General features: G+C 43.2%; 1 protein-coding gene across 1 annotated transcript in view; it reads left to right on the top strand.

The window, feature by feature from the left end:
• Positions 1–25,389, top strand: part of otog (otogelin) — a gene marked incomplete at both ends in the record, with an annotated part of 83,151 nt that overhangs the window by 30,164 nt on the left and 27,598 nt on the right. The window contains 14 exons of the mRNA XM_080771734.1: positions 1–19; positions 349–561; positions 1,845–2,010; positions 5,109–5,183; positions 5,459–5,502; positions 7,751–7,916; positions 17,571–17,678; positions 19,213–19,351; positions 19,942–20,076; positions 20,849–20,995; positions 21,926–22,045; positions 23,120–23,236; positions 23,703–23,859; positions 25,210–25,236. The exon at positions 1–19 is cut by the window's left edge and continues 106 nt beyond it. Of these exons, the coding sequence (XP_080627860.1) occupies positions 1–19; positions 349–561; positions 1,845–2,010; positions 5,109–5,183; positions 5,459–5,502; positions 7,751–7,916; positions 17,571–17,678; positions 19,213–19,351; positions 19,942–20,076; positions 20,849–20,995; positions 21,926–22,045; positions 23,120–23,236; positions 23,703–23,859; positions 25,210–25,236 (1,633 nt within the window). The remainder of the gene's footprint in view (positions 20–348; positions 562–1,844; positions 2,011–5,108; positions 5,184–5,458; positions 5,503–7,750; positions 7,917–17,570; positions 17,679–19,212; positions 19,352–19,941; positions 20,077–20,848; positions 20,996–21,925; positions 22,046–23,119; positions 23,237–23,702; positions 23,860–25,209; positions 25,237–25,389) is intronic.

Below are 25,389 nucleotides of genomic sequence, written 5' to 3'. Positions count from 1 at the left end.
GATACTCACCAACAAGCGGGTATGTACAATCGGACAGGCACACACATACATGCACACGCACATGCACACATAGACATCAAAGGGGGGCTTCAGCCCCTGCCATTATACCCGTCTGTAAAACAACTGCCCTGTCCGGACTCTCTGAATGCAGCATTTACTAAATGGTGAAAGAAATGGAAAAATGCCTCTCCTTTCCATAATGCCATGCCCGAAAGGCAGCATTCAGGAGAAATGCTTTTTTTTTCTCTCCAAAGTCTCCTGAACTTGAACGCAGCATTTTGTGTTGAACACGTTTGTTTAGAAATCCATGCCGTTAAAGACTAAATTTGTTTTTAACTTCTCGCTCAGCATCCTACGCCTCGGAGATGTGTGACATCTTGAACCAGGAAGTGTTTTCGGCCTGCCACGAGTACATTAGCCCCGCCCCCTTTTACCATCAGTGTCGGGCGGACACGTGCAAGTGCGGAACGCCCTGCCTCTGCTCGGCGCTCGCGCACTACGCTCGCCAATGCCGGAAGTTCTCCGTGGTCGTCGAGTTCCGGTCTCACGTCGCCGACTGTGGTGAGTTTGTCAAGCCGAGAGGGGCACGTTGTCCCCTCGGATGTTTATTAGTCTCTCACGTGTAAAATAAATTATCAATCATTTTATTTGTAGCCTAGTGATCAATCATGAAGTACATGGTAGATTATACATTAACTACCAGTATATCTCTGAGCTGGTAATGCCTTTTTATATGGCAGTTACAGGTCTTATGTCCTTTGACTTGCATTGTGTGAATGATATGTGATCACTTTCATTCCCTTGGATATTTGGAGTGTCCAAAGAGGGTCCGGGGACCCCAGGGGATGCTTGATGGGGTTCCAGGCAGCCCCCAGCAAAAATCTGTTTTTGTTGTGTTAAAAGTGTTGAATTAAGTGTTAAATAGTTTTATATTCTAAAAGTAATCATTGCTATAGTATAGAGTTTGTGTTGAGTAACAGGGGCCTTCCTGTCTCTCCAGCTTTTTAATAAAAATAAACTACATTTTCAGGTTGGGATACCATTTAATCCAATCAGGAGAAATCATACAGGATACATGCTATGCACGCAGTGTGCGGCTGCAAATTATTTTACACATATTCATACAAAAAACAGATAATACTTTATTCAACCTTATAGGCCATTATACCTGATTTGAAGTGTGGCTCTTCAAATGCAATATTTGTAATGATTCCATGAGTTTAAACCAGAGGCAGAGACATGGCTTTATTATCCTACTGAATGAAGGGGCATTCCACTCATTTTCAACATTTTACTATGTCAATAATATACCTTAGGGCTTAGAGCTGTGGAAAATTTTAAATAATGAAAAAGTCCCCCCATTCTGGAGGTCTGAAATAAATCATTAACGTGGTGAATCACATCTTGATGATGTCAAGAATGTATTCCCCCTATTTCAACGGGCCGCTTCTGGAGTGTTCTCGGCCCTCCCCGCCGAGTCCGCGGCCCGCGGCGGCCCAGCCCGTACGTGGCCCATGGGGGACAGGTCACCCATGTCCCCCATGCTAGATACTGTACGTCCTTGCTTACAGCGGGGGACAGGTCACCCATGTCCCCCATGCTAGATACTGTACGTCCTTGCTTACAGCGGGGGACAGGTCACCCATGTCCCCCATGCTAGATACTGTACGTCCTTGCTTACAGCGGGGGACAGGTCACCCATGTCCCCCATGCTAGATACTGTACGTCCTTGCTTACAGCACACACATGGAATGAACTGACTGTCATTGTTTTGTATGTATGAAGACAGACTATATACGTTCAGATTGTCCTGTGCTAATGGTGTGCTATAACCCCCCCTGTAGCCGTCGCGTGTCCACAGACCATGGAGTACGGCACGTGCGTGTCTTCGTGCCAGCGCCGTTGCTCCGCGCTGTCCATCCCGCAGCACTGCGGGGACGAGTGTGAGGAGGGATGCGTTTGTCCACGGGGCACCTTTTACAACAGTCGCTCACAGGCCTGTGTGCCGAGGTCAGTGCTTTTGAACACAAAACACGTACATTTGCATGTATACGTAATTAATAATAGATTCGTGGCTTTCGTCATTGCTCTCCTAATTGAGTCATTTTGGGGCGAGTGAGCAGGGAGACGGTTCATACTTATAGGCGCCCATTGGTGTTGCGCACAGTGGTGTAATGGTGATTTTGTTTTCGGTACCACTGTCGCACGTATACGTGCACTCGTGCTCACGCGCCTACATGTGTGCATATAGCATGCGCACAGAACTGCTGTTAAGCCTATAGGGTATGAGAATTTTAGACACAAACAAAAGTGTAAAATAATCAGATATAATATAATTTCTTTATACTGCGCTGCCTATACTGGGGCGCGTTCTACGACCATGATGACGCCACTGCTTGCGCACCAGCATTCTACAAGGTTCAGGCTATACAGTTCAAGGCTGTGCTTTATTGTTACATCTTGTGTGGTACAGTACAACTTAAAAAATCACACCTGTGTGAACCAAGTGGTGCAACTCCCCTCTCTCTCTCTCTCTCTCTCTCTCTCTCTCTCTCTCTCATTAGAGACACAGCACTACCCCTCTCTCTGTTTCTGCCGCCCCCTACTGGTATAAATGAGTAACATACTCGTGCTCAAAGACACACACACACACACACACACACACACACACAGGTACACAGGTACACAGGTACACGGACAAAGCTGGATGTAGAAGTGGTTGCACCACTTAAAAATGATCAAAAAAAGAAAGGGAGAGCGTGCAAAAAAAGAGCAAAAAGATCTGCCACATTATCACTTCAGATCTGCTATCGTACAGCTCATGCTATTTTTGGTGCGCAACACCGATGCAAAACTAAGATATAAAATGTATGCAGTAACCTTAATGATGCCTTAATGATCCGAATTGAAACAAGGCCGCAAGGTCTTTCTTCGGTGATGTCCTTTTGGACCAAATGTGCTAATGTATACAGACCCTGTATGGCTGTACATTATGTACACGTATGTATGTCTGTGTATGTAAATGTATATAGACCCAAATGTGCAAATGTACAGAGTAGACCCTGTACGGTTTTCATTTTATTGTCTAATAAAAAAATTATCAATCAATCAATCATGCTTCAACAAGATGCATGGCTAATGATGCACTCATTGGCTGTATGCAACATTATAAAAGTGAAGCTCTATACTGCCATACTATAGCAACTGGTTTAAATTACGTGACAAGAAACTTTCAGAATCAGCATGCTTATTGTAAAACAACACAGACACGTGCTTTTATGCACGCACGGCACGCGACAGTATAGCGTTTCCAGGAATTACCTTTTGGGCCCCACGCACAATCAGAAGCACTAAAGGTTTTCAAAGAGATATACCTGCCAGACGAGTAGGATACAAAGGCTGAAAGGCTCGCATTTGCATTCCAATGGGTGATTGGGGGGGTCGCGCTCTACACGCAACGCCAATGTCTGTGAGCACAGCTGTCCTGTCCTCAGCTCTCATTGGCTGTATAATGCAGGCCTTCTCGGGCACGGTTATGCAATTCAATTCAATTCAAAGGGCTTTATTGGCATGAGGAAACATACGTTTACATTGCCAAAGCAGAAAGAACAATACAACGATACAGCAATACAATCAGAACAAAAATGATGTACTTTGAAGGTCAGAATCTTCAATAGATCAACTTCTGTGTACCAAGATCACTTGATGCAGGTATAGTGCAGGAATATACACAATGATTAGTCTTTAGGGTGGTTGTGTTCCATTTGATATCCTTCTCCTATCACAGCAACTTACAAATCTTGCTGCTGTGTTTGCACATTGTTGTACTTCGCCCAGCAGATATGGGAGTTTTTTGTCATTGGTCATGTTTTCAAAATCTCTGTGTGTGGTTGTAATCTGTGGGAAGTATGTGTCTCTGATGTCTTGGTACAATGGACAGATGGTTAGGAAGTGTAGCTCGGTTTCCACTTCGTTTAGTGTGCAGTGGGTGCATAGTCTGCAACCCATTTCATACTGTATGATGTCTAGTCGGCGAGAGAGCCAAATATCAAACCTGCTAGATATTCAGAAACGCCGGCGAGTGCTTTTTTATCTGCGCTGGATCTTCTCGCAGCTCCTTTCACACACACACAGCGAGCCAATCCGCTTCCTACTATTAGTTCTCAGGGTCTGGTGTTTGTTCTCTCTATTTTCTCAGTCGCGTGTTGTTCAGTAGATACGCCATTGTAGATACGCCACTGGCACACGAGAACACACAAACACTACGTGCTTCAGTTGATGGTACTGTGGTACTGATGGGTGGTACTACTGATGGGTACTGCAGTTAATGGCCAACTGGCTAGCTAGGAACTGCTGGCTAGAGTGCTTCAACCAAACAAGTCCTCACAAAGTGATATTTGTATTTGCTCTAAAGTTTAGATCAGCCTTTAAGTGGAAATCCTTGTATCTTTTCCCGTGGACATTATAGAGCCAGCAGACCTCGGTAATTGTGCACTCTCTCTCTTTCAACCTGTACCTGCCCTAGAAGACTTAATTCCCCCTAAAATGTCCCCAGGTTTTTACATCCTAGCATGGCACGCTGCCTTACTTACCATGTGCTAGAGTTACATCGAGGAATTCTCTCTGAAACCCCCCTTTCATTCCCATTCGAGCGGGGGACGACACAGATATCTGATAACCAGTGAGAAAGAATTTGTAGTACAGAGGCCGATGTGTGGCGCTGGCCTATATGTTACAAAGGCTTTTTAGCCCCCCGTTAAACAAGGTTTAGCACCACTCTGTTCCACCCAAGAAGAGTATCATAACAAGAAGGAGTTTGTTTTAAAGGGTGATACAAGTACATTAGGATAAAACAAAAGCTTTGGGTGTCTTATGTATTTGGATCTACTGTTGGTACTGAAGTCTTAATCTGGGGTGAGCAAGCTGTGCTCATTGCTATATTGTGTGTGTGTGTGTGTGTGTGTGTGTGTGTGTGTGTGTGTGTGTGTGTGTGTGTGTGTGTGTGTGTGTGTGTGTGTGTGTGTGTGTGTGTGTGTGTGTGTGTGTGTGTGTGTGTGTGTGCGTGCGTGCGTGCGTGCGTGCGTGCGTGCGTGCGTGCGTGCCAACAGGGGCGAGTGTCCTTGCAGCTTCCTGGGGGCAGACTACGAAGCAGGCGATGTCATCATGACATCAGCAGGTTTACAGTAAGCCCCGCCTTCTCTCTGCCTCCTTATTGGCCTCCAGGGTCTCATCCATGTCCATGATGAATACATGATACCAAATGACAACTTCTCACTCACTTGACACTGACCTCAGATAGATTGACCTTCCAGTACATCTCTCTTTTAACCTATACATCACATTGTTCGTTCCACTAACCCATGATGGATGTATTTAAATAAACCGCTATACCTTCCATCTCCTTTCAGATGTTTGCGTTGATCACTGCAGTGTATAACCACTCTCTCCTTCTCTCCAGGCTTTGTCACAATGGCAAACTAGTTCCACAAAGTGCTGCCACCGGTAAGTTGCTTTGTGGATCACCGTTATCCTCAGAATGCTGCCCTATATAGTGTGAAATAATCTGCCACTGTGGCTTTCCCTGATGTGTCACCATGCCTGCGGTTCCTCCCCAACCACCTCATGTCTCATGAAAGTCAACACAAACTATAACTGCAGATATTGAGATGTATAAAGTTCCATGGCCTTGTGAAGTTGATGACGACAGTACTGTACAGTATATTGAGTGTTCAGATTGACATACATGTATACATATACATAATCTATCAGAAAGCGTTTCATCAATTATCAAAAATCTTGATTATTTATTGAATCAAGAATCTTAAAGATTCTTGCTTCTACTTTTACATCGCTTTGCAGCTCAACTGATGATTAGCATGAGGTTCAAACTGATAACTCTGTGTGTCTCTGACGGCATTGATGGGTTATTGCTGGGTTTGTCCGTTCTTTGCGGTGGATTTGCTTTTCATTTCCGATCCTGCGCACCCTTTCGCATTCACACCTTTGCATTCACACCCTTTCGCATCCACCCATGTCTCTACATCCTCTTCATGCTAAGCCAAAGAGCAGTAATGGCCCCTACAGACTGTATTTTGCGTGTCTTAAGTACCAGATCTTATTCCCTAACTTGAGTAAACTAAAGACCTGGAGGCGTGATCAATGCCATTTGGCTATTCTGAGTGGCCAAAGAGCATTGGTCACGCGTCCAGGTCTTTAGTTTACTCAATTTAGGGAATAAGACCTGGTACTTAAGACACGCAAAATACAACCATAGGAGTTATAAACGTGAGTCATCAGATCATTATGTATTTATTTTTTTATCGACTGTCATTATATCTTTGTGGCTTTCACACTAAACGATTGATAGTCGACTAGGGATCACACACTGCAAAACTTCACCAAGATGCGATCCAGACCAGCTACATAATGTTGTTTTTTATTCCAATTCATTTTGACCGACACAGGACGCCTCTCTCTCTCTCTCTCTCTCTCTCTCTCTCTCTCCCTCTCTCTCCCTCTCTCTCTCTGCGTGCACACACACAGGAATAGGCTACACAGGGCGAAATGTTTGTGATAGCGTAGCCTACATGCACTATAGCGAGACAGGACGTTATATCTTGATTTTCATTAAATAATTATCTGTCTCTCTCCGCACGTGCACACACACACACACACACACACACGCGTGCGCGATTCGAGTTGATTACGATGCGGTTTATCAACATTATTCAAGTGAAATGCGTGACAGCAATATTGGACTAATATAGCTAAACCAATATGACCCTGCGTCAGCTCGGGAGCTTTGTCGGTGACCGCGAAAAAATGCTCCCCGACATCATAATCGGAGAAAATATCGTGCAGTGTGTACGAGCCATAACTGAGAAAGACATCTTGTCCTGCCATAATACTATCCACTCATATAATAAGTGGATAGTACCATACATCATTTCATGAACATAATTATACTGTATGTGCTGCATTTTGAAATTGATAGGAAATTGATAAGTAATCTAAAACCTACCATTGAATTGTCAATACAACTGCTGCTTTTTGCCTTTGTAGGGCAAATGGACCCACAAATCCCCTTCATTCCATCTTCAGAACTTTGCCACCATTAATGTCTTGTTCCCCGTTTACATATTCTGCTTTCCCACTGGCTTCAAACTTCAGACCACCACTGACCACACATCACCTATAATCCCATTCCCCTTCTATTCATACACACATTCAGTAAAAGAGACGCAGTCTCAATGTGTTTTTACTGGTTAAATAAAGGTTAACACACACACACACACACACACACACACACACACACACACGCACACACACGCTAAAGCAGTACAGCAGTATTCCATAATGTTGTTTTATAGCAATCATTTTCTCATTTTCAACGTGATTGTTGATTATATATACTAGCCCTTACCCGTTGCGCCCGGGTGCGTTTGTAATTGACTAATAAATTCATTAATAATCATGAATGTGTGAAATAGAAAAAAGGGCTTCGTTACGCCCTCCATATTATGGTCAATGCCTGTGTGAAAAGTGGGAGTGTTTGGTGCAGGCAGTAAGGAGCTACGGCAGTGTTTCTGACAGACACACACTCAGACATTGTTAGAATTATAGTATGATATATATATATATATATATATATATATATATATATATATATATATATATATAAGTACAGTACATTTGGTTGTAGATTCACAATCCTTATATGCTTCCACTCTTTCCCCACTATACCTCCCAGTCAAGCTGTGCCCTCCAGGCCAGGTGTATCTCAACTGCTCTGCCGGGGAAGATGGTCTCCTGCTGGGCCAGGGCTTGGCCTGCGAGCAGACGTGTGAATCCTTCCTGCTTAACCTCACCTGCTCAACACATGAACCCTGCGTGGCTGGATGTGCGTGTCCTCGCGGGTGAGTAGAGTACCCTGAACCCACCGGACAAGGTCATTAGCTACTTTTATATTCGTAAGAAGTATAGATGTTCCTTTTGCATTAGCCTCACCTCTTCACTTCTTGCCCAGCAGCGGGCTATTATAGTTACGGCAACCTTCCCCGTGTTTCTTCGCTAGTTCCGATCCAGAAGAACACAGTTTGCCGGCCACTGCTACAGAGCTGTACAAGGAGGTTATATCTTCCCTTCTTTTCTGGAGTCCTGCCTCAAAGCAGACCAGAGGTAGAAAACTGTCGTTCCCTGATGTCATCGCTAGGGACACATGAATCAGTAAGCAGGAACCTGGGGACGGCAATGAAGGACCGGAAAGTCTGACGTGGCATTGTGAAATCTATGATCTCGACGGTCGAAAAATGATGATGATGATGATTATAGTTACATTGACTAGACACTTAAACCAGTTAAACAGTTATATACTTGGTCACAAACAAGTATATAACTTAGGCACAAACAACAGTGATAGGCTTTAGTCAGTTATCGCCAACGTTTTACAATTAAAAAAATTGTGCCTTCAATTTTGACACGGCCCCGTTTATATGTCTGTGTTTCCCTGCCCACATCCCTGTTTTTTTGGTGCTCCCAATGGGTGGACCAAAGGTTCCTACATTATTATATTTGCTACATTATCAGACCAGTTCATTGCTATGGATACCATATAATTATGTATCCAACGCATCTGTATAACAAACAAATGCGTGATGGGGAGGCCCCCCATGGGCTGATCTCTTCCAATTCCATGTTTGGCGCAAAGGCACATGGAAATGAATGTCCGTTCTATACTTACCGTTTCTATGCTTACCCTTCTGTCAACTTTGCTGCGGTTGCTTTCTGTCGGTCATCCCATCCTATCAATGATCTCACAGTGGCTCTTTCATTCATGCTGAGCATCACACAAAAGATGCTATTCTCCCTGGATGATTTAGACCTGAAGAAACCTAAAGCTGTGAGGTCAGGCTGGCAGCGTCCATGCTGACTGTGTCACTGTGACGGTGGGCTAGCTGTACTGGGCTTGGGGGGGCTTCGTGAAAATTGTCTGTGTGTTTCCCACCGTGGCTGTGTGACCCTTGACCCCCCCGCCCCCCCCCCCTCACATCGTGGGAGGAGTGTAGCACATAGGGCCGATGTCAGGAAGTCCACCAGGGAGGGGAGGTGGCAGGTGTAAGTGGAAACCCCCCTACATTAATGACTTTGTCATGAGGAAGCTCATGTTGCGTTCTAAAAGTGCTTTGTGGTTATAAAAGAGTGTGACATACGGCCATTTACAGCAAGCTGTCATAAACGCTAAGAATCGTCTCGGAAGAGTTTCGGCAGTGGAAGTTATCAATTTGATCTGAATTGCTGTTTGCAAAGAAGTCAAATTTCTATAGATTGCTTGACGGCTCACTTCACAGGTCCTACGTACACCCCAGATGAACCCCTATAGTTTCTGGATTGTGGGAGTCAAATGTTCTCTCTCCCAGACGTGGTCTCTACAGACAGTATAGGCATACATTTTGGCCACCTGATCCTGTTAATCCCCCTTGGCTGCCAGACTGAACGGGGTGGGTTAAGTGGTCAGACATAAATCAAGAGTCATCCTCATGGGAATATTGTTTACATGGATTATATGTCGTTATACGTTATGATTATCTTTGGACGGTTGACGTTGTTTTATCCATGTCTAATGAATGAATTAAGTACTAAAATAACAACAAAAGGTAGTATAACAATTTAAACAAATATTGGACATTTCTTATTGGCTAATTCATACTTTTGGGGATATATTTCTTACGGCAGATTCACACTGAGTCCGTTAGATTTAAACTGTTCCCGAATACGAATGCCTGGTCCCCGCGCTGGCCATGATTCACATTGGCCTGGATTCTTCCGCACCCGAGTACACTTCATTCAACTGTATTCAATGCATTGCATCGATCAGTATCCGAGTACACTTCATTCAACTGTATTCAATGCATTGCATCGATCAGTATCAGAGTACACTTCAATCAGTCCCGAGACCACCTCCATGCTGTCTTTCAATGCTTTTCCAATGGAAGTCACGTGGTTTGACCAAACACCTGTGTTTGATGGGGGGAGGGGGGGGGGGGGCAATCAAACACAGGTGTTTGTTCAAACCACGTGACTTCCATTGAAAAAGGGCCAGGTGGTCCCGAGTGCGCACCCGGGACCATAGTGTGTATCTGCCCTTAAAACTACTAATATTATTTTTGAATTCTTAAAAATTATGATTCTCCCTTGCCAAGACCTGTAATACCAAATGTCACGGGGCAACCCGTGCCCTATATACAGTACAAAGACATGAAACTGCTTTCTATAACATGCAAGGACTAATGTTTTAAACTGGTGTATTGAAAACTGTTCACTGATTCTTTGCTAATTGTCTCTCCTGCACTGCTGGTGGCATTTCCCTTGATTTAGGAAGGGGCCAAGTGCTATGCATGGAGAGGGGTGTTTCTTATGCTGTCTTATTATTGTCTGAGTTTACATGGTGATTTATACTTGTTTAATTGTAACGCATTATTGAGAATGCTTAGGTTACTGTTTATTCAAGGTGTTGTTGATGGAAGTATTTATATTAGTGAAGTATGTGAGAAGAAATGTGCTAATTGAGTCTGTGCCCAGTGGTAGGATCCACTCCTATTTAAAGGAGGCTGCAGGGACAGGCTAGTTAGTTAGAAGTGGGCAATGACACAGGTAACATCCCTGAGGGAGAGCTACAGGGCCTTGTGTGATCAAGGTACAGCCTGAAGAGAGCTCTTATCCAGTTGGGTTTTGTTCGTAGTGTTTGCTCAAGTGTTCATTTAATTTGTCTGTATTATTATTATTGTTATTTTCCTGGTTTCACACTGTTGAATCTGTACTGGACTTTGGTGGAGGAGTTTGGGGAAAATAAACGCCCTTAACTACAATTTCTGACTGTTCTTGGAGCCTTGGCCGTTCGGCCAACTTCACACCAGATATACAAATATGATTCAAAGCATGCAGTGTACTGTACTGTAGATGGACTAATGTGGATGTACTGTATGTCGAGGCACAAGGCCCAGGGATGTAGAGGACGATGAGAGTTTTGGGGAGATGTGTCAGATTACTGTATCGTGTGATTCACCACTTCCCGTTCTCAAACCTTTCACAGTGAGACGATCATAGACATAGACATCATGGAAAGCTAAGTCTGCATGGGGGCAACAGGGGGCTGCCATGCATGAGTGTTTAATAACTCCCTGGAACTTGATAGTTTGGCACGTAGTTTGTGGTACATATGGACACAAAGGGGCCTTATACGATGGAGGCGCTTTTAAAGGTTTAGTCAGATGTGACCTGTGATGTCACATGACATCATAGGTTGAGTCAAGTCAGGTGAAGTCATTTCAGTTTCTTTCACCTATAAAGATATTTAAACAAACGGTTATATTATGAAGTTTTTATTTTTTTATAGTACTAGCGCACTAAATACTTAGGGCATTAAAAGGCATTTAACCCATTCTGAACGGGAACCCATTTTGGTGTTTAGCATCATGTTGTGTTTCAGCTATTGAAAAATAGCAGATCTACAAGCTCATAGCGCGCCACCGAGTGGCGCGCTACGAGCTTGTAGGTCTGCTATTTTTTGAAAAATCGAAGAATGACTGACATTTTTTAGAATCTGATCTCAGGTCAGAATGGGTTCATCAGACCTAGTGTGTGTCCAGTGGAAACCTCGTATGAATCTGATCTCAGGTCAGAATGGGTTAAAGACATGAAAGGCTTTCATAATAGAAGGAATGCAAAATCTAATCAGAATGTAATTATGGTTTAACTTTTTTGCCCGTATTGTAAAAGAGCATTTTATACTCGTGGGACTTTAACACATTGTTAAGTGTAGGACTCTAACGGCCAGGCTACACTGGGGACGGAATTCGTGGCAAATTGCTCCGCTCCGTTCGTGGAGCCCGCAACGGTACACTGCCACTCTAATCAATGGTACCGAGCACAGGTGCGGTGCCTAGGTTTGTGCGTACGCTCTGTAGGCTACGTGAATTACTTTTTACGCAAGTGCTCAATTTTTTCGCTTGTCCACGGGGGTTACGCAACCCTTCGCCTCGCCTTCAGAGGGAAAACAAAAACATAAATACGGAACTGCCCGCGGGACAGACAAATTGTTGGTGCCACCTATAGCTGCTTCCATTCTACTCTGCCTGTGGTTTCTGTTCAGTTCTGTCCCCAGAGTAGCCCGACCGCAAGACAACCCGCCCCAACACTTTGTTCAGTACGATTTTGAAGTAAAATATTGTATTGTAGTAAACCATGAATACGTGTTGACATACATTTTAAATCTGAAATATTTGAAATCCCTTGAATTACTGGTAAAAAAAACTATTTTTTAGCAAAATTATGAATACCATTGGGGAGCTGTTCAATAGAAATGTGTTTTAGTTGGCCTAATTGTATTGTGGCTTAATATAGGCCTACAGAATGGTCAATTTGATGATTGAACAAAGAAGTTGAAGTTTATGCACTATTTACATGAACTGCCTTGGCAAGCGAGATTTTTTTAAACGTATAGATTTGATAGAAATGGCCTGCAGCAGTAACAGATGAGCCAAAAACAGTAAAAGTAATAGCCACAGACTACATAATCAACACCTTGGTCACTTTCCTTTTCCAAGTCTAAAGCAGGAAACTGTAAGGAGCATCCCTCACATGTCCAACAATAAGTTTGGTGGCTACTGGGATTTTTATTTTATTTTAAAGAAGGAAGAAAGACAACCCCCAACTCGAACAAATCCAACACAGGTATTCATCTGAAGCAGGATTTAAAAGCCCATAATGGGAAATAATTAGCAGAGGTGCTGACAGCAGCAGCTATTGTGTTTTCATTCACAAGGCTTTACTTTGTTTATGATCAAAATGTCGACCATTCATTCCTCATTTTGTGACAATTAGCCTAACTTGTCCTGTGAACTCATATGACCAGCATTTCCAGGTGCTGTGGAGCTTAAGCCCACATGCAGTTTACAGTAAAGTAAAGCTAACTATATGCTAAAATATAGCTGTAGTATACAGTAGTTTAAAGCTACAACTTACTGTCCATTCCACTGCTTTTGAGCCAAATTGAATCTTGTGTCAATTAATCTTTCATTTGTATTATCATTCACTAGTGGGGATATGTTTTGTTCCAGACTGAATTAAGTAAGTAAGAAAGTAAGAAGGTCGAAGAGGCTTATTGTTGGTTTTGGTGAAAATAAGTAAGCGCTATACCTTTTGATGTGAGTAAAATTTAATTGAGCTATATATGAAATATAGGAATAATTTAAATCACCAGTTGCACTTGGTGTATGTTGTGCGTGTACTTGTCTGTATCTTGAGTGCTTGTGCATGTGCTGTCTCCCTCTCTCTCTCTCTCTCTCTCTCTCTCTCCTCTGTGCGCTTGTGTGTGTGTGTGTGTGTGTGTGTGTGTGTGTGTGTGTGTGTGTGTGTGTGTGTGTGTGTGTGTGTGTGTGTGTGTGTGTGTGTGTGTGTGTGCGTGCGTGCGTGCGTGCGTGCGTGCGTGCGTGCGTGTCAAACTCAAGCATATGTGTCTCATATGATCCAGTGCCAATTGAAAAAAAACAAGAATAGCTGTATCTGTCTGAGAATGCACACATTCTCTGTGTTTGGGAGATGTATGCATCGGCTTATAGCCCTGATTGGCTAACCAAACAATTGGCTTCACAGATTACCAGAGCTTCACGTCACACTTGTGCCACTTAGCCAGCATAAGGGTCAGCGTATGCAACAATGGATCAGAAAGTGGAAAAGCAGAAATAAATAACATGGAAGAATGTGGTTGAGGAACGGCTATGTGAAGTATAAGAGAGGAAGGAGGACATTATAATATGTTCCAATTGACCATGTATTCCCCTTCCCCACTTGCATTGTTCAGGACTTGCATTGCCCCAAGTAGGCCGGCGCCCAAGTTTATGAATTCGCTTTTGACAGTTTCAATACTGTACAGTTTCTAAAATATTTGTACATGAACAGCTCAATGACCATTTAAAGCTCAATTATATCATTTATTTTGTGAATGAAATGCTATTTTGTCCAAGCTGTATGGCAGAAGATGCTAATACAACATAACTTTTACAATTGAGATGGTCTCTCCTAGCTCTGGTCCATAGCCTGCTTCAGTATAAGGCTATGGGACTTTTGGGTTTTAAATCTCAAATAGAAATCAGACCAGCCTCTCCTCTTTAGCGTAAATAAAAAGAACGTTTTTGCTACTCACCAAAACAAAGGCGGGTTGTGTCATTAGAAAGCCTACTTTCCTTAGTGGACGCACTCTGAGCCCCCGACCACACGTATAAACTGTACTTTTTGGCCAGAAATTGATTTTTTTTCACCGGAGGAAAGATATTCTCTGTGAGGCAGTTCTCTGGGCAATATCGGTAGAGGGCGCATTGGAGTAACTAAAAGTTACTCCAAGGAAGTTACTCCAAGGAGTAACTAAAAGTTGGAGTAACTAAAAGTTACTCCAAGGCTCAGAGTGCGTCCACTAAGGAAAGTAGGCTTTCTAATGACACAACCCGCCTTTGTTTTGGTGAGTAGCAAAAATGTTATTTTTATTTACGCTAAAGAGGAGAGGCTGGTCTGATTTCGATTTGAGATTCAAAACCGAAAGTCCCATAGCCTTATATACTGAAGCAGTAGAAGGCTATGGACCAGAGCTAATTGCATAAGCTATATAGAGACATATATTTCCTATTTATCTACATATATGAACCTGAATATGGCATAATGTATGCAGCATAGGCTATATTCTGTATTACTTGCCATATATTGTCATAATATGTTAAAATATTTCAAATAAAACCACCTTTTCATGTCGCGCACCCCCTCGAAGGCGCTTGCTCACCACAGTTTGGGAACCACTGTGCTAGAGGGTGCTTCTCGACTTTCAAAAAGGGGTAAAGAACAAAAGAAAATAATAATCTGATGCAAAAGTTTAAACCAACCTCTTCACCTGACGAACCATCTGGTTAGTCATCCTGACACCCATTCACATCCTTTACTATAGCTAAATTTTGAATTATGATGCATCTAGTTATCTTGTCCAGTAGTCGTATTTTTTTCTTCTCGCTGATAAATGTGTTATATTCTATTGAAATCTGCACAGTGAATTGAAATGTCACATATAATTGCATGTTGGTATTTGAAATATGGGCTTCAAAGTGCCTTGACATTTGGAGGGAGATTTATTTGGAGATTCCTCCTGGAATCAAGGCATTCCAGAGCTCACCCCTTTGCTGTTTCATTCTTGGCAGAAATGAGAAGTCACAATACAAGGTGGTGAAAGAAGACAGCACATTACAGTTGATGGCTATTTTCAGAGCCTTTGAAGCCTGAAATTAGGGTGAGCTTGAGTCAACCACAATAGGTTCTGTGAAACAAATCCCATTTGTGGGAATTGTGCTTGCATTGATACCATTGGGGGTTTTGGCTGAAACGGTTGAATAGACTATGGAAGCATTTGGTTAGTTACAGTATAAACGAATGGTAGTTTTGTTACCAACGCCATATAGTCTTTTTGGGACCAAGTGGGAAGTAACCCAGTCCCATGAATGACTGTAAGAGCACCTTTTTCTGAAGCCTAACATAGGATTTTCAAGTGAATAATGTGATGTGATAATTAAATGAACCCTGAGCCTACTGCCAGTTGAGACAGATGTGCCATGCATGTCTCACTCTTGTCACGTCTCACTCTTGATGCCGTTCATTTGCATTTTCCTCTGCCACATTCTGTCAAAACTTAATTAAAAGTTGAAGTGAGAGGATTTGTTCGGCATGCATGCATGCGTGTGAGAGAGAGAATGAATTATTATGAATTCTTTGATCACAGTAATCGATACAGTGGCTTGGCGGGTAGATAAAGGCAGCTGTTAACACCGTGTTATCTGGGGTGTAGCTTTACTCCGATGAAGCCCAGGATTGTGGCGGGACCATTCAGTATGTCACTCTATTGTGTTCAAGCCTCGCCAGTGGCTGTAGCTCAACCCTGGATATTACAAGATACTTATCAGCTCCGTCTAGCAGCGTGGAAAAAGGGGACAGAGGGAGCCAGACAAAGGCTGTTTCTCTCTATCTCTGAGAATCCTAATTGTCTGGTTTTCTCATGTAGCTAAATGAGTGTTACCCTCCTTTTCATCCAAAGCCCTGAAACTCTCCCATTTCCTCGCATGGCTCTGTAAAGTATAGCCCTGCGTTTGCTGCCCCTCTGTCACACTTATGGCGTATGAATTATTTAATTATAAGAAGTGTGTGTGTGTGTGTGTGTGTGTGTGTGTGTGTGTGTGTGTGTGTGTGTGTGTATGTGCGCGCACGCACGCACGTGAGAGCCAGGGCTGACCTCGATTAGTTGATTAGCAGACTAATCGGAATGGAATGGGTCCTAGTCGACTACCAATCTCTTAGTTGATGTTTTTTTTTTTTTTTTGCATGATTCAACATAAAGATTGGCCTAGTTTGTTATATTAACATCACAAACGCCCCGGGGGGTATTTAGGACCATTACATCAGAGCGCCCAGCGATTTACAGCAACGGAGCACATTTAGCGACGCACCAGGCGCTATCCCGGATGTAGCTGAAGTGGCCAAAACACTCCCGAGGCGATCGACAAACACGGGAGGTACGATTAATTCTAGCGCGACTATAGCGACGGGACCGCGATATCGGGCCGCCGTCTAAAACATAATCTTTGCTTAGAACTGGACGGAATGATTTGGATCAAGAGTTTTTCACGTTTTAAGATTTCCGGTCTCATCCGCTAAAATGGGGGGGGGGGGGATAAAATAAAAGCATAAAATAAAATAGGTTATATATCATGATTTATCGGGAGAAACCAATTAAGTTATATGTTAAATCAGACATCCCACAGCCCAAATTTAATGATTCTCTGTTGCATGGTTCCCCAATTAGTTTTCCCCAAGGGCCAAATTATGTCTAGGGTATAGGGTGACATGCTGAGTGCCACGGAAATGTTATTTTATTAGTTAGAATAGATGTAGAAGACCTATTTGACAGTTGCAGAAACATAATTGCCTTCCTTGATGCATTTACGAGCGCCAACGAGCTGGACACATAGTCACACACAAGTCACATGTAATCTGATTTAGATCAGGTTGCTGCATTCAGACTGAGACAGATCTCCTCAAATCAGATTTTAATCAGATTTGAAACCACCTCTGAATGTGGCTCAAGTCACATTGGAAGGAATCTGATTCCATGTGACTTTTATGTGACCTGTCTGTGTATATGACTTACTTAAACAAATCTGATCTGGATGTGGCACAGATCTGATTCAGGCTAGATGTGGGCTGCCAGTGTAAATGGGGCCTCAGTGTCTTGCTCAAGGACATGCAAGCTGGAGTCAGGTACCTTCCAGTGCTCTTGACCCTCAGGATTCGACTGTGTATACATCACATAATCTGAGTCAGGATGTAGAGAGGAAAAACTGGACACAGGTCATTTGTTTTACACTGTCAAAGCTGAATTAACTCATCAGATTTAACGTTACACCTTCTCATTCTTCTTCTGTCACCCCACTATATATTCAATGAGCCACAAATCACTTAGAAATAACGGGCGCATTTTCTTCCAGCTTGCTGAAACACGGCGATGAGTGCTTTGAGCCTGAGGCGTGCCCCTGTCTGTGGAAGGGGAAAGAGTACTACCCAGGGGACAGGGTTTCCTCCCCCTGTCATCAGTGGTAAGTTGTAACTGTAGCTGTCCCATCAAACTCCACTAATTAAAAAAACAACAAAACAACTATCATGCCAAACATGCCAGTGTGAACCCATTACAACTGGGAAAGCATCTGTGATTTTTTGTAAAATTTTGTAAAATTATGTCTTTTTTTTTTTTTTTTTTAAGCGAACATATTTAACTCAAAACTAAATATTTTCAGATGGGGGTCCACAGCCAAATGCATATTATTTTGGGGGTCCTTGAATTGAAATATTTTGAGCACCACTATCAACATATGTTTTTTCAGAAAACTGTTTATTGTTTGTATTTAGAAGACAATTTTTAGAATCAGGTCTTAACGGGTTAAAAGAATAAATGAAGCAATAATCAGCAGACATACGAATCTAATACAATGATACAATGAAGCAATAATCAGCATGATACATAGAACATCTAACACATCTAATACATTGATCTTCCCAAGGCTTTAAAGAAGAAGAATCACCGTATACTCTTTACCATTTTGTTGTTATTATTTGAAAACAAAACATTGTGTTTACAATAGATATTTGCTGTCTTGCAATATGATGCATATGATGGCACAGGTGACAGGTTTGCCAAATGTCATTTGTCCGGCTGTTTTTAAACGGCAGTACAAATTTGTATTATCCTCGCCCAGCCTCCGCTGACAATATCTGGCCGAATGAAGACAAATTTCTCATAGAGTGATTGTGCTTGAAGTGATGAGTTGTACAATTGTCAGAGTGAGCGAATGTGGCTACCCGATATCCATACTATAATTCTCCGCAGAATATGGGGCCCACCGAACAGTGCTCATCCTTGTATGACAGTCTTTCACTCCTGACCCCTTTGGATGGGCTCATCCTCCTCTGAAAGGAAACCCTCTCCCAGAGATCTCAGTCATTCTTCTTGTCCATTCTCCCGTCCCTCCATTTCTTCTTCTTCCAAGCAGTTGCCAGCGAAGATTGTTAGATGACAGCCTAATAGCTCAATGAGCGCTGATTCAACCTTTTGGCAGTTGAGCGGCCACTTTTCTACCCGTGGTAAACCCTACCTTCTGATAAGACGGGAGGCAATTAGGGGTGACGGAATTTACTCGTGTTAACCCATTATGAACGGGAATATGTTATACTTTAGCTATTGAAAAACAGCAGATCTACAAGCTCATATAGCGCAGCACTCGGTGTCGCGCTAATAGCTTGTAGGTCCGCTATTTTTGAAAAATCGTGAAAATGTGTCGCAAATTTGGAATTTATATATTTCAGAGCCAACGTTTTTAACTCATATCTTTGCTTCTGGGGGGGGTCTCTGGAACAACATATTTTCAGATTGGGGTTGGCGGCCAATTACATATATTTTTGGGGGTCCTTGACATGAAAATGTTTGAGAAAGACTGACATAGAAACATAGGTTTTTTTCAGAAAACTGTCAGGATTTAGAAGACATTTTGTAGAATCGAGCTCAGGTCTACATGGGTTAAGTGGCCAGCGAGTTGACGGTGAATCATATCAGCTGAAGCTGTGTCGTCTTTGTAGTGTCTGCCAACATGGAACGTTCCAGTGCGAGTTCTGGCCCTGTCCCTCCATGTGCACGGCTTACGGAGATCGGCACTACAGGACGTTCGACGGCCTGCTATATGACTACATCGGCGCCTGCAAGGTCTACCTTATGAAGGTACAGTATGAAATTCAATCGCATCGAATTTTGCAATTTTATGCATACATTCGTTCACATTTTAGACATTTAGCTGATGATATTATTTACCAGCTCAGTGGCCTTGTGGTTAGAGTGTCTGCCCTGAGACTGGGAGGTCGGGGTTCAATCCCTGGCCGGGTCATACCAAAGACAAAAATTGGGACCCATTGCCTCTCTGCTTGAAACTCAGCAAGGGTTGGATTGCCCATTGGGGGTAAGTCCCTGTGACATAGTAGTGTCATGTCCAGGGGGTGTACTTGTTCATCAAGCTGCCTCACGCTAGAGAAACAGGAGATAGGCTCCTGCCCTATTAGGCCTCATGGCTCAGCAAGGCTACTTACTTACTTAGGGTGAACTATCATTCCCATGGATGGATCAATAAGTGATTTTAAAGGATGTCATGTTTTTGACTTTGACTTTAGATCTTTCTCATTGATGTTGCATTGCTGATTATATATTGTACAACAGTATAATATTCTCAATAGTGTAAAGCACTTTGGAGTATACATTCTGCACATAAAAGCTATACAGAACTTGGATCAGCAAAGCTTCTGCTCTCTGGCCAGCAGAGCAGCACTGACGTGATGCTGAGTGTGACGGCCGAGAACGTCGACTGCTACGAGAGTGGAGTCATCTGCCGGAAGTCCCTGATGATCAACATCGGCAGGTCATTCATCGCGTTTGACGATGTCAGTGGGAAGCCGGTGAGACTCAACCTTCATCTTATGCGGACAGTGTGACATACAGTACATCAAACTAGAGATGTCCTGATATACTGTATCGGTATCGGGGGAAAAGTATCGGATCGGCCCTTATTTGTCATATCGGGTCATATCGGTATCGGTGAATATGGCAGTCTAACCACCCATCCGACACACGGGTAAGGGGTTGACACTATGGCAGGTAAATAAAATGTTGGGATATGTGGAGTTTGCTTTGGAGTTGCCCCAAACTGCACAAGTGCACATTTGAGTGAGGAGTCTGCTATAAACACAACACGAGATCACGACACTGGTATCGTCGGCTAACACAGACATTGAGGTATGGGGGATGGGATCGGAAGCGAATCGGGACATCCCCTACAACACATGCAGTATAAATTATGTATAAACAACGGCATCATTACAAAAGATTTGCTCTCACTGCATGCAGCCCAGTTAATTATTATTATTTATATATATATATAATTTTCCCCTTTTTGAAAACGGCAAATGATGGGGGGCTTGTACGACAAAGAATTGTATCCACTTTTCCTTTTTACGCACCTGCACTCCTGTTACAAGTATGTGACAATACAATTGAAGTTGAATACTTCTGTCCTATATCCAACCCACTGTGCTGTTTCCCCCTGTTAGAACCCGTCCAGTGTGATAGACAGGAGACACAACATATACATCTGGCCCGCGGGCTACTTCACCGTCATCCACGAATACTTCTGTCCTATATCCAACCTACTGTGCTGTTTCCCCCTGTTAGAACCCGTCCAGTGTGATAGACAGGAGACACAACATATACATCTGGCCCGCGGGCTACTTCACCGTCATCCACGCCCCCGAGGAGGACGTGACCGTCCTCTGGGACCGGAAGACCACCGTCCACATCCAAGTTGGACCTCGCTGGCAGGTCAGGAGAGAGACAGACCGTCGCTGAGTGTTTCCATTTTGCATTTTGAAAGCCTGAATTTTTTCAAATGTCATTTTTTGTGTCCTCACCTTTATTATTACTTTACTGATGGAGGGGAAAGGAACTGGTTGGAATAACGTGTTCCTTCCACGCCCAACCAGGGAAACTCCCCCCTGTCAGGTGTAAAGGAGCGACTTGGACACTCAAGTCCGTTGCTCTCCCCTTGTCCCCCATATATGGGGACTAGGTTGGCGGAGGGTGTGTAGAGCCCAGGATCACATTAGATGATTGACACAGGGGTGAAAAATGGGTTACAAAATCGTGGGATAAAAAAAAAGAAAAAAAATCATTCCTTCATTATTACTTTATTATTATTACATGTACGCTAAAAGGATCAAATCTGCATGTAACTCTCCTGATATTTCCAAGGGACAATTAGGGGAGGTATAGAAAGGTTGGTGTTCTTCCTTCAAGACTGGAACATAATTAGATTAGATTAGATTAGATGTCTTTATTATCCACAAGGGAAAATTGTTTTGCTCAGGTCAATGCATACATTGAGGACAATACATACAGGACAATAAATAATTATACAAATGCAATAAAACACACAGCAAAGTACTAGTAAAATAATTCTAAAAAATGTAAAGCTATTTAAAATAAGGCAAAGTCTCTCTCCACACCATGAAACACTCATAATGTGTGTGTGTGTGTGTGTGTGTGTGTGTGTGTGTGTGTGTGTGTGTGTGTGTGTGTGTGTGTGTGTGTGTGTGTGTGTGTGTGTGTGTGTGTGTGTGCGTGCGTGCGTGCGCTCAGTCCCAGTTCATCTGTCTTTGTGTGTGTGTGTAATTACCGTACGTGTAGTTGGGGAGGAAGTGGGGGAAGTGACAATGTGTTGACTGATGCCGTGCGACTGCTGACTCTGTTCAGGGCAAACTCAGTGGTCTCTGTGGGAACTTTGACCTGAAGACGGTGAACGAGATGCGGACGCCGGACAACATCGACTCCCCGACACCTCAGGACTTTGGAAACAGCTGGACTGCAGTACAGGTAACGATTCAGCAGTCAATTCATTGTGTCAGATGCCATTCTTCTTACCATTAAAACACAATCGGCGCCGGGATTCCTTCAAAATAGAAGCTCTGGGGGTTGCCGGGAAGACATGGTGCCGCTTTTACTCTGTAAAGTTCTGTTTTCCGGGGAAAAAAAACCGAGATATTTTGTTTTGCTTGCTTACCTCGCTCTCGTTTCCATAACATCGCTAAATAATCCGTCGCGTTCATATTTTTGAACGAGAGGTAGTTGAGAAGTCAAAAGTGAAGAGCTTAGTATATGTCCATCATATCAAAACCACGGAGAGCGCCCTGGGTTAGGAGAGACGAGGCGTTCTTTCTGCAGCGGTTAAACAGGGAAGTGACTGGACCGCGTATCAACGAAGAGCGAAGCGTACGGTGGCCTTTGAGTCCAACTCCAGAATATTCAGAATATTCTTCTCTCGTTTGATTTGATTGAAGATGCGCTATAGAACGTGTATGTACACACATCCTTTGAATCTGCCGGTTGGATTGCTTATGGCGTGTGGTGTGGGCATGTCGGGTGGACTGAACCAGTTAAAAGGCTCAGTGGCCAATCTCCGGTCGAGTCTATAAAAATGACACCCAATGCCTCCCTGCCTGGCACTCAGCGTCGGGTCGGGTTGTGGGTAAGTCCCTGCGACATTGTAGCGCGAGGGGGTGTACTTGTACGTGGAGTTTCCTCACGCTATACGGAAACAGGAGATAGACTCCTGAGCTATGGGGCCACGTGGCTCTGGAACCGTCGTTCCCTAAGCTACTTACTTATGCATTCATGATGTGTCTGCGTGAGATAAGATGAGACAAGATTCTGTGCGGTGGACTTTTGTACTGGTATATTGATTTATTAAATACACAGAAAACTAAACTTACAACACACAAAGTTATAACTATCGTTGTATTATCTACTGATAAATCATTTATTATAGTAATTCAAGAAAGAAATCGAACTAGTTTGTGTGTGTGTGTGTGTGTGTGTGTGTGTGTGTGTGTGTGTGTGTGTGCGTGTGCGTGTGCGTGTGCGTGTGCATGTGTGTGTGTGTCTCCTCAGTGTGTGAACAGTCCAGATATCAGACACCCCTGCAGCCTCAACCCCCTCAGGGAGGCCTTTGCAAAGAGACAATGTGGAGTCCTGCTCAGCGAGGTCTTCCAAGTCTGCCACCCTGTGGTGAGTGTTGGTCTAGCATGCATATAACCACATGATAGTGTGTACCTATTTTGGGCATGACATCATTATGTGAACATTCTGCAAAAATATTTGGAAAACATTTGGTGAAAGTTGGCGATGTGCATCAATCTACAAGCTCACACCAGGGTAGCCTGTGGTTGTTATGATAACAGGCTTAGGGTAAGGTCAAACTGGGTATATACACGTGTGGCAAGTGTGGCAAATGTGCTACTCGAAATAGCATTCAGTATGTAGTAGATGTATGTAGATATGCAGTTTGGTTTAGTTTTTTCTTTCATGGAACTCAATATAACACTCATGGTCACAAATATAACCAATGTTTAAGTGGCTCTTCACTTTAACAGTGGTCATTTAAAGAAAAATGTCATTATCATTGTGTCGGGTCAAAAAAAAAAAAAGGTCTCCACTCCTCCCTCCCTCCCTCTCTCTCTCTCTGTGCTTATAGGTGGATGTTACCTGGTTCTACACCAACTGCCTGGCGGACACGTGCGGCTGTAGCCGCGGTGGAGACTGCGAGTGTTTCTGTACCAGCGTGGCAGCGTACGCCCAGCGCTGCTGCCACCACGGCATCCCGGTAGACTGGCGCTCCCCGTCTCTGTGCCGTGAGTCACGATTTTATCCCACGATTTTGTAACCCATTTTTCACCCCTGTGTCAATCATCTAATGTGATCCTGGGCTCTACACACCCTCCACCAACCTAGTCCCCATATATGGGGGACAAGGGGAGAGCAACGGACTTGAACTTATGCTTACTTCATGCCTGAGTGTCCAAGTTGCTCCTTTACACCTGACAGGGGGGAGTTTCCCTGGTTGGACGTATAGCGCGTGGAAGGAACACGCTATTCCAACCAGTTCCTTTCCCCTCCATCAGGTGCCCCGGCTGGCCAGGGGGAGGCAGTTTAGTGACCAGGATGCTGAATTTCTTAAACAATCAAGACAAGAGGCGATCAAGAAATATTATGTAATCACCAATGCTGGCACAAACATGTCGGTCTAAAAGTGTATTGATATCTGCCAACCAGCAATGTCGGGGGTAAATATGAAGTGGGACACGGTACATTATATTAACCGGTCAACAGTTTCTTTAATATTACTTTATTGGTAAAAAGGTTCAATTGCCTTCAGTCAGTTAGAAAGGTACTGTGTTTGAAGGCCCTAGTAAAAGATACTGGTTCTGTTCAGAATTTATTTCCACAAAATAATAGAAAATGCTCGATAGTGGGCTCGATAGCGATCAGTGGCGTGCACAGATAGATAGACAATAGGGAGTGCTCTGGAAAAATGTGCCCTTTTGAAACAGTGTGTACACTGTACAGTATGTGGACCATGGTGACATTGATCAATTATTGATTAAAAAAACGTTCTAATTTATTATTTAGGCCCCAAAATCTATAAATCTCACACTATTAAGGCAACCGGCCGGTTCCACTCGCTGCACACGGTGCCCTTTTTTCACTTGAGCACCCGCCCCTCTAAATGTCTGTGCACGCCACTGATAGCGATCATTTCACCGGCTTTATAGTACAACAACAAAGTACACACAGTAAAAGCCTAAGTATACATTTTTAACTCCCAAGAGTGTACACACAGTGTATACACACAAATTGACTATTACGTTTCAAATTGGTTATATTCGTACACTCATAGGGGTGTATATTTGTGTGTCTATAGGGGTCTTTCCGTCTATAATGCTCTTACTTTACTAAACAGAAAATACATTTTCAGGTCGGTTATTTTCTTTATACTAAAGAGCTGAAGAGATGAGAAAACCCCTGGTACTGAACAAACATTATCAGAATACAGAGAAAAAGAAAAACACTTACGTAGAATCACTTCTTCTTAGTCACTTACAGCAAAAAGTCAGACTTTCTTCTTTCAGAGGGTAAATGGAAATCAATGGAAATCATGGAAACTATATGTGTACTCACTGGCTCTGTGCTTCTCTTCGCAGCGTACGACTGTGAATACTACAATAAAGGTACGCTCACTCACTTAACTCACTTTTTTGTTTTTGTTCCATTGACATACAGTATGTGGTCTAGTCAGCGGAGAAAAAAAAGGCAAATTACAGTAGCATTACTCTATAAATTATATTTACTAATGCCACACTACGGCAAATGTTTCACAACAG

This window comes from Protomyctophum bolini (assembly GCF_963924005.1).
Source record: "Protomyctophum bolini genome assembly, chromosome: 1".
NCBI lineage: Eukaryota > Metazoa > Chordata > Actinopteri > Myctophiformes > Myctophidae > Protomyctophum > Protomyctophum bolini.
Note: the sequence above shows the minus strand (reverse complement) of the source record. Positions and strands in the feature narration are given on the sequence as shown.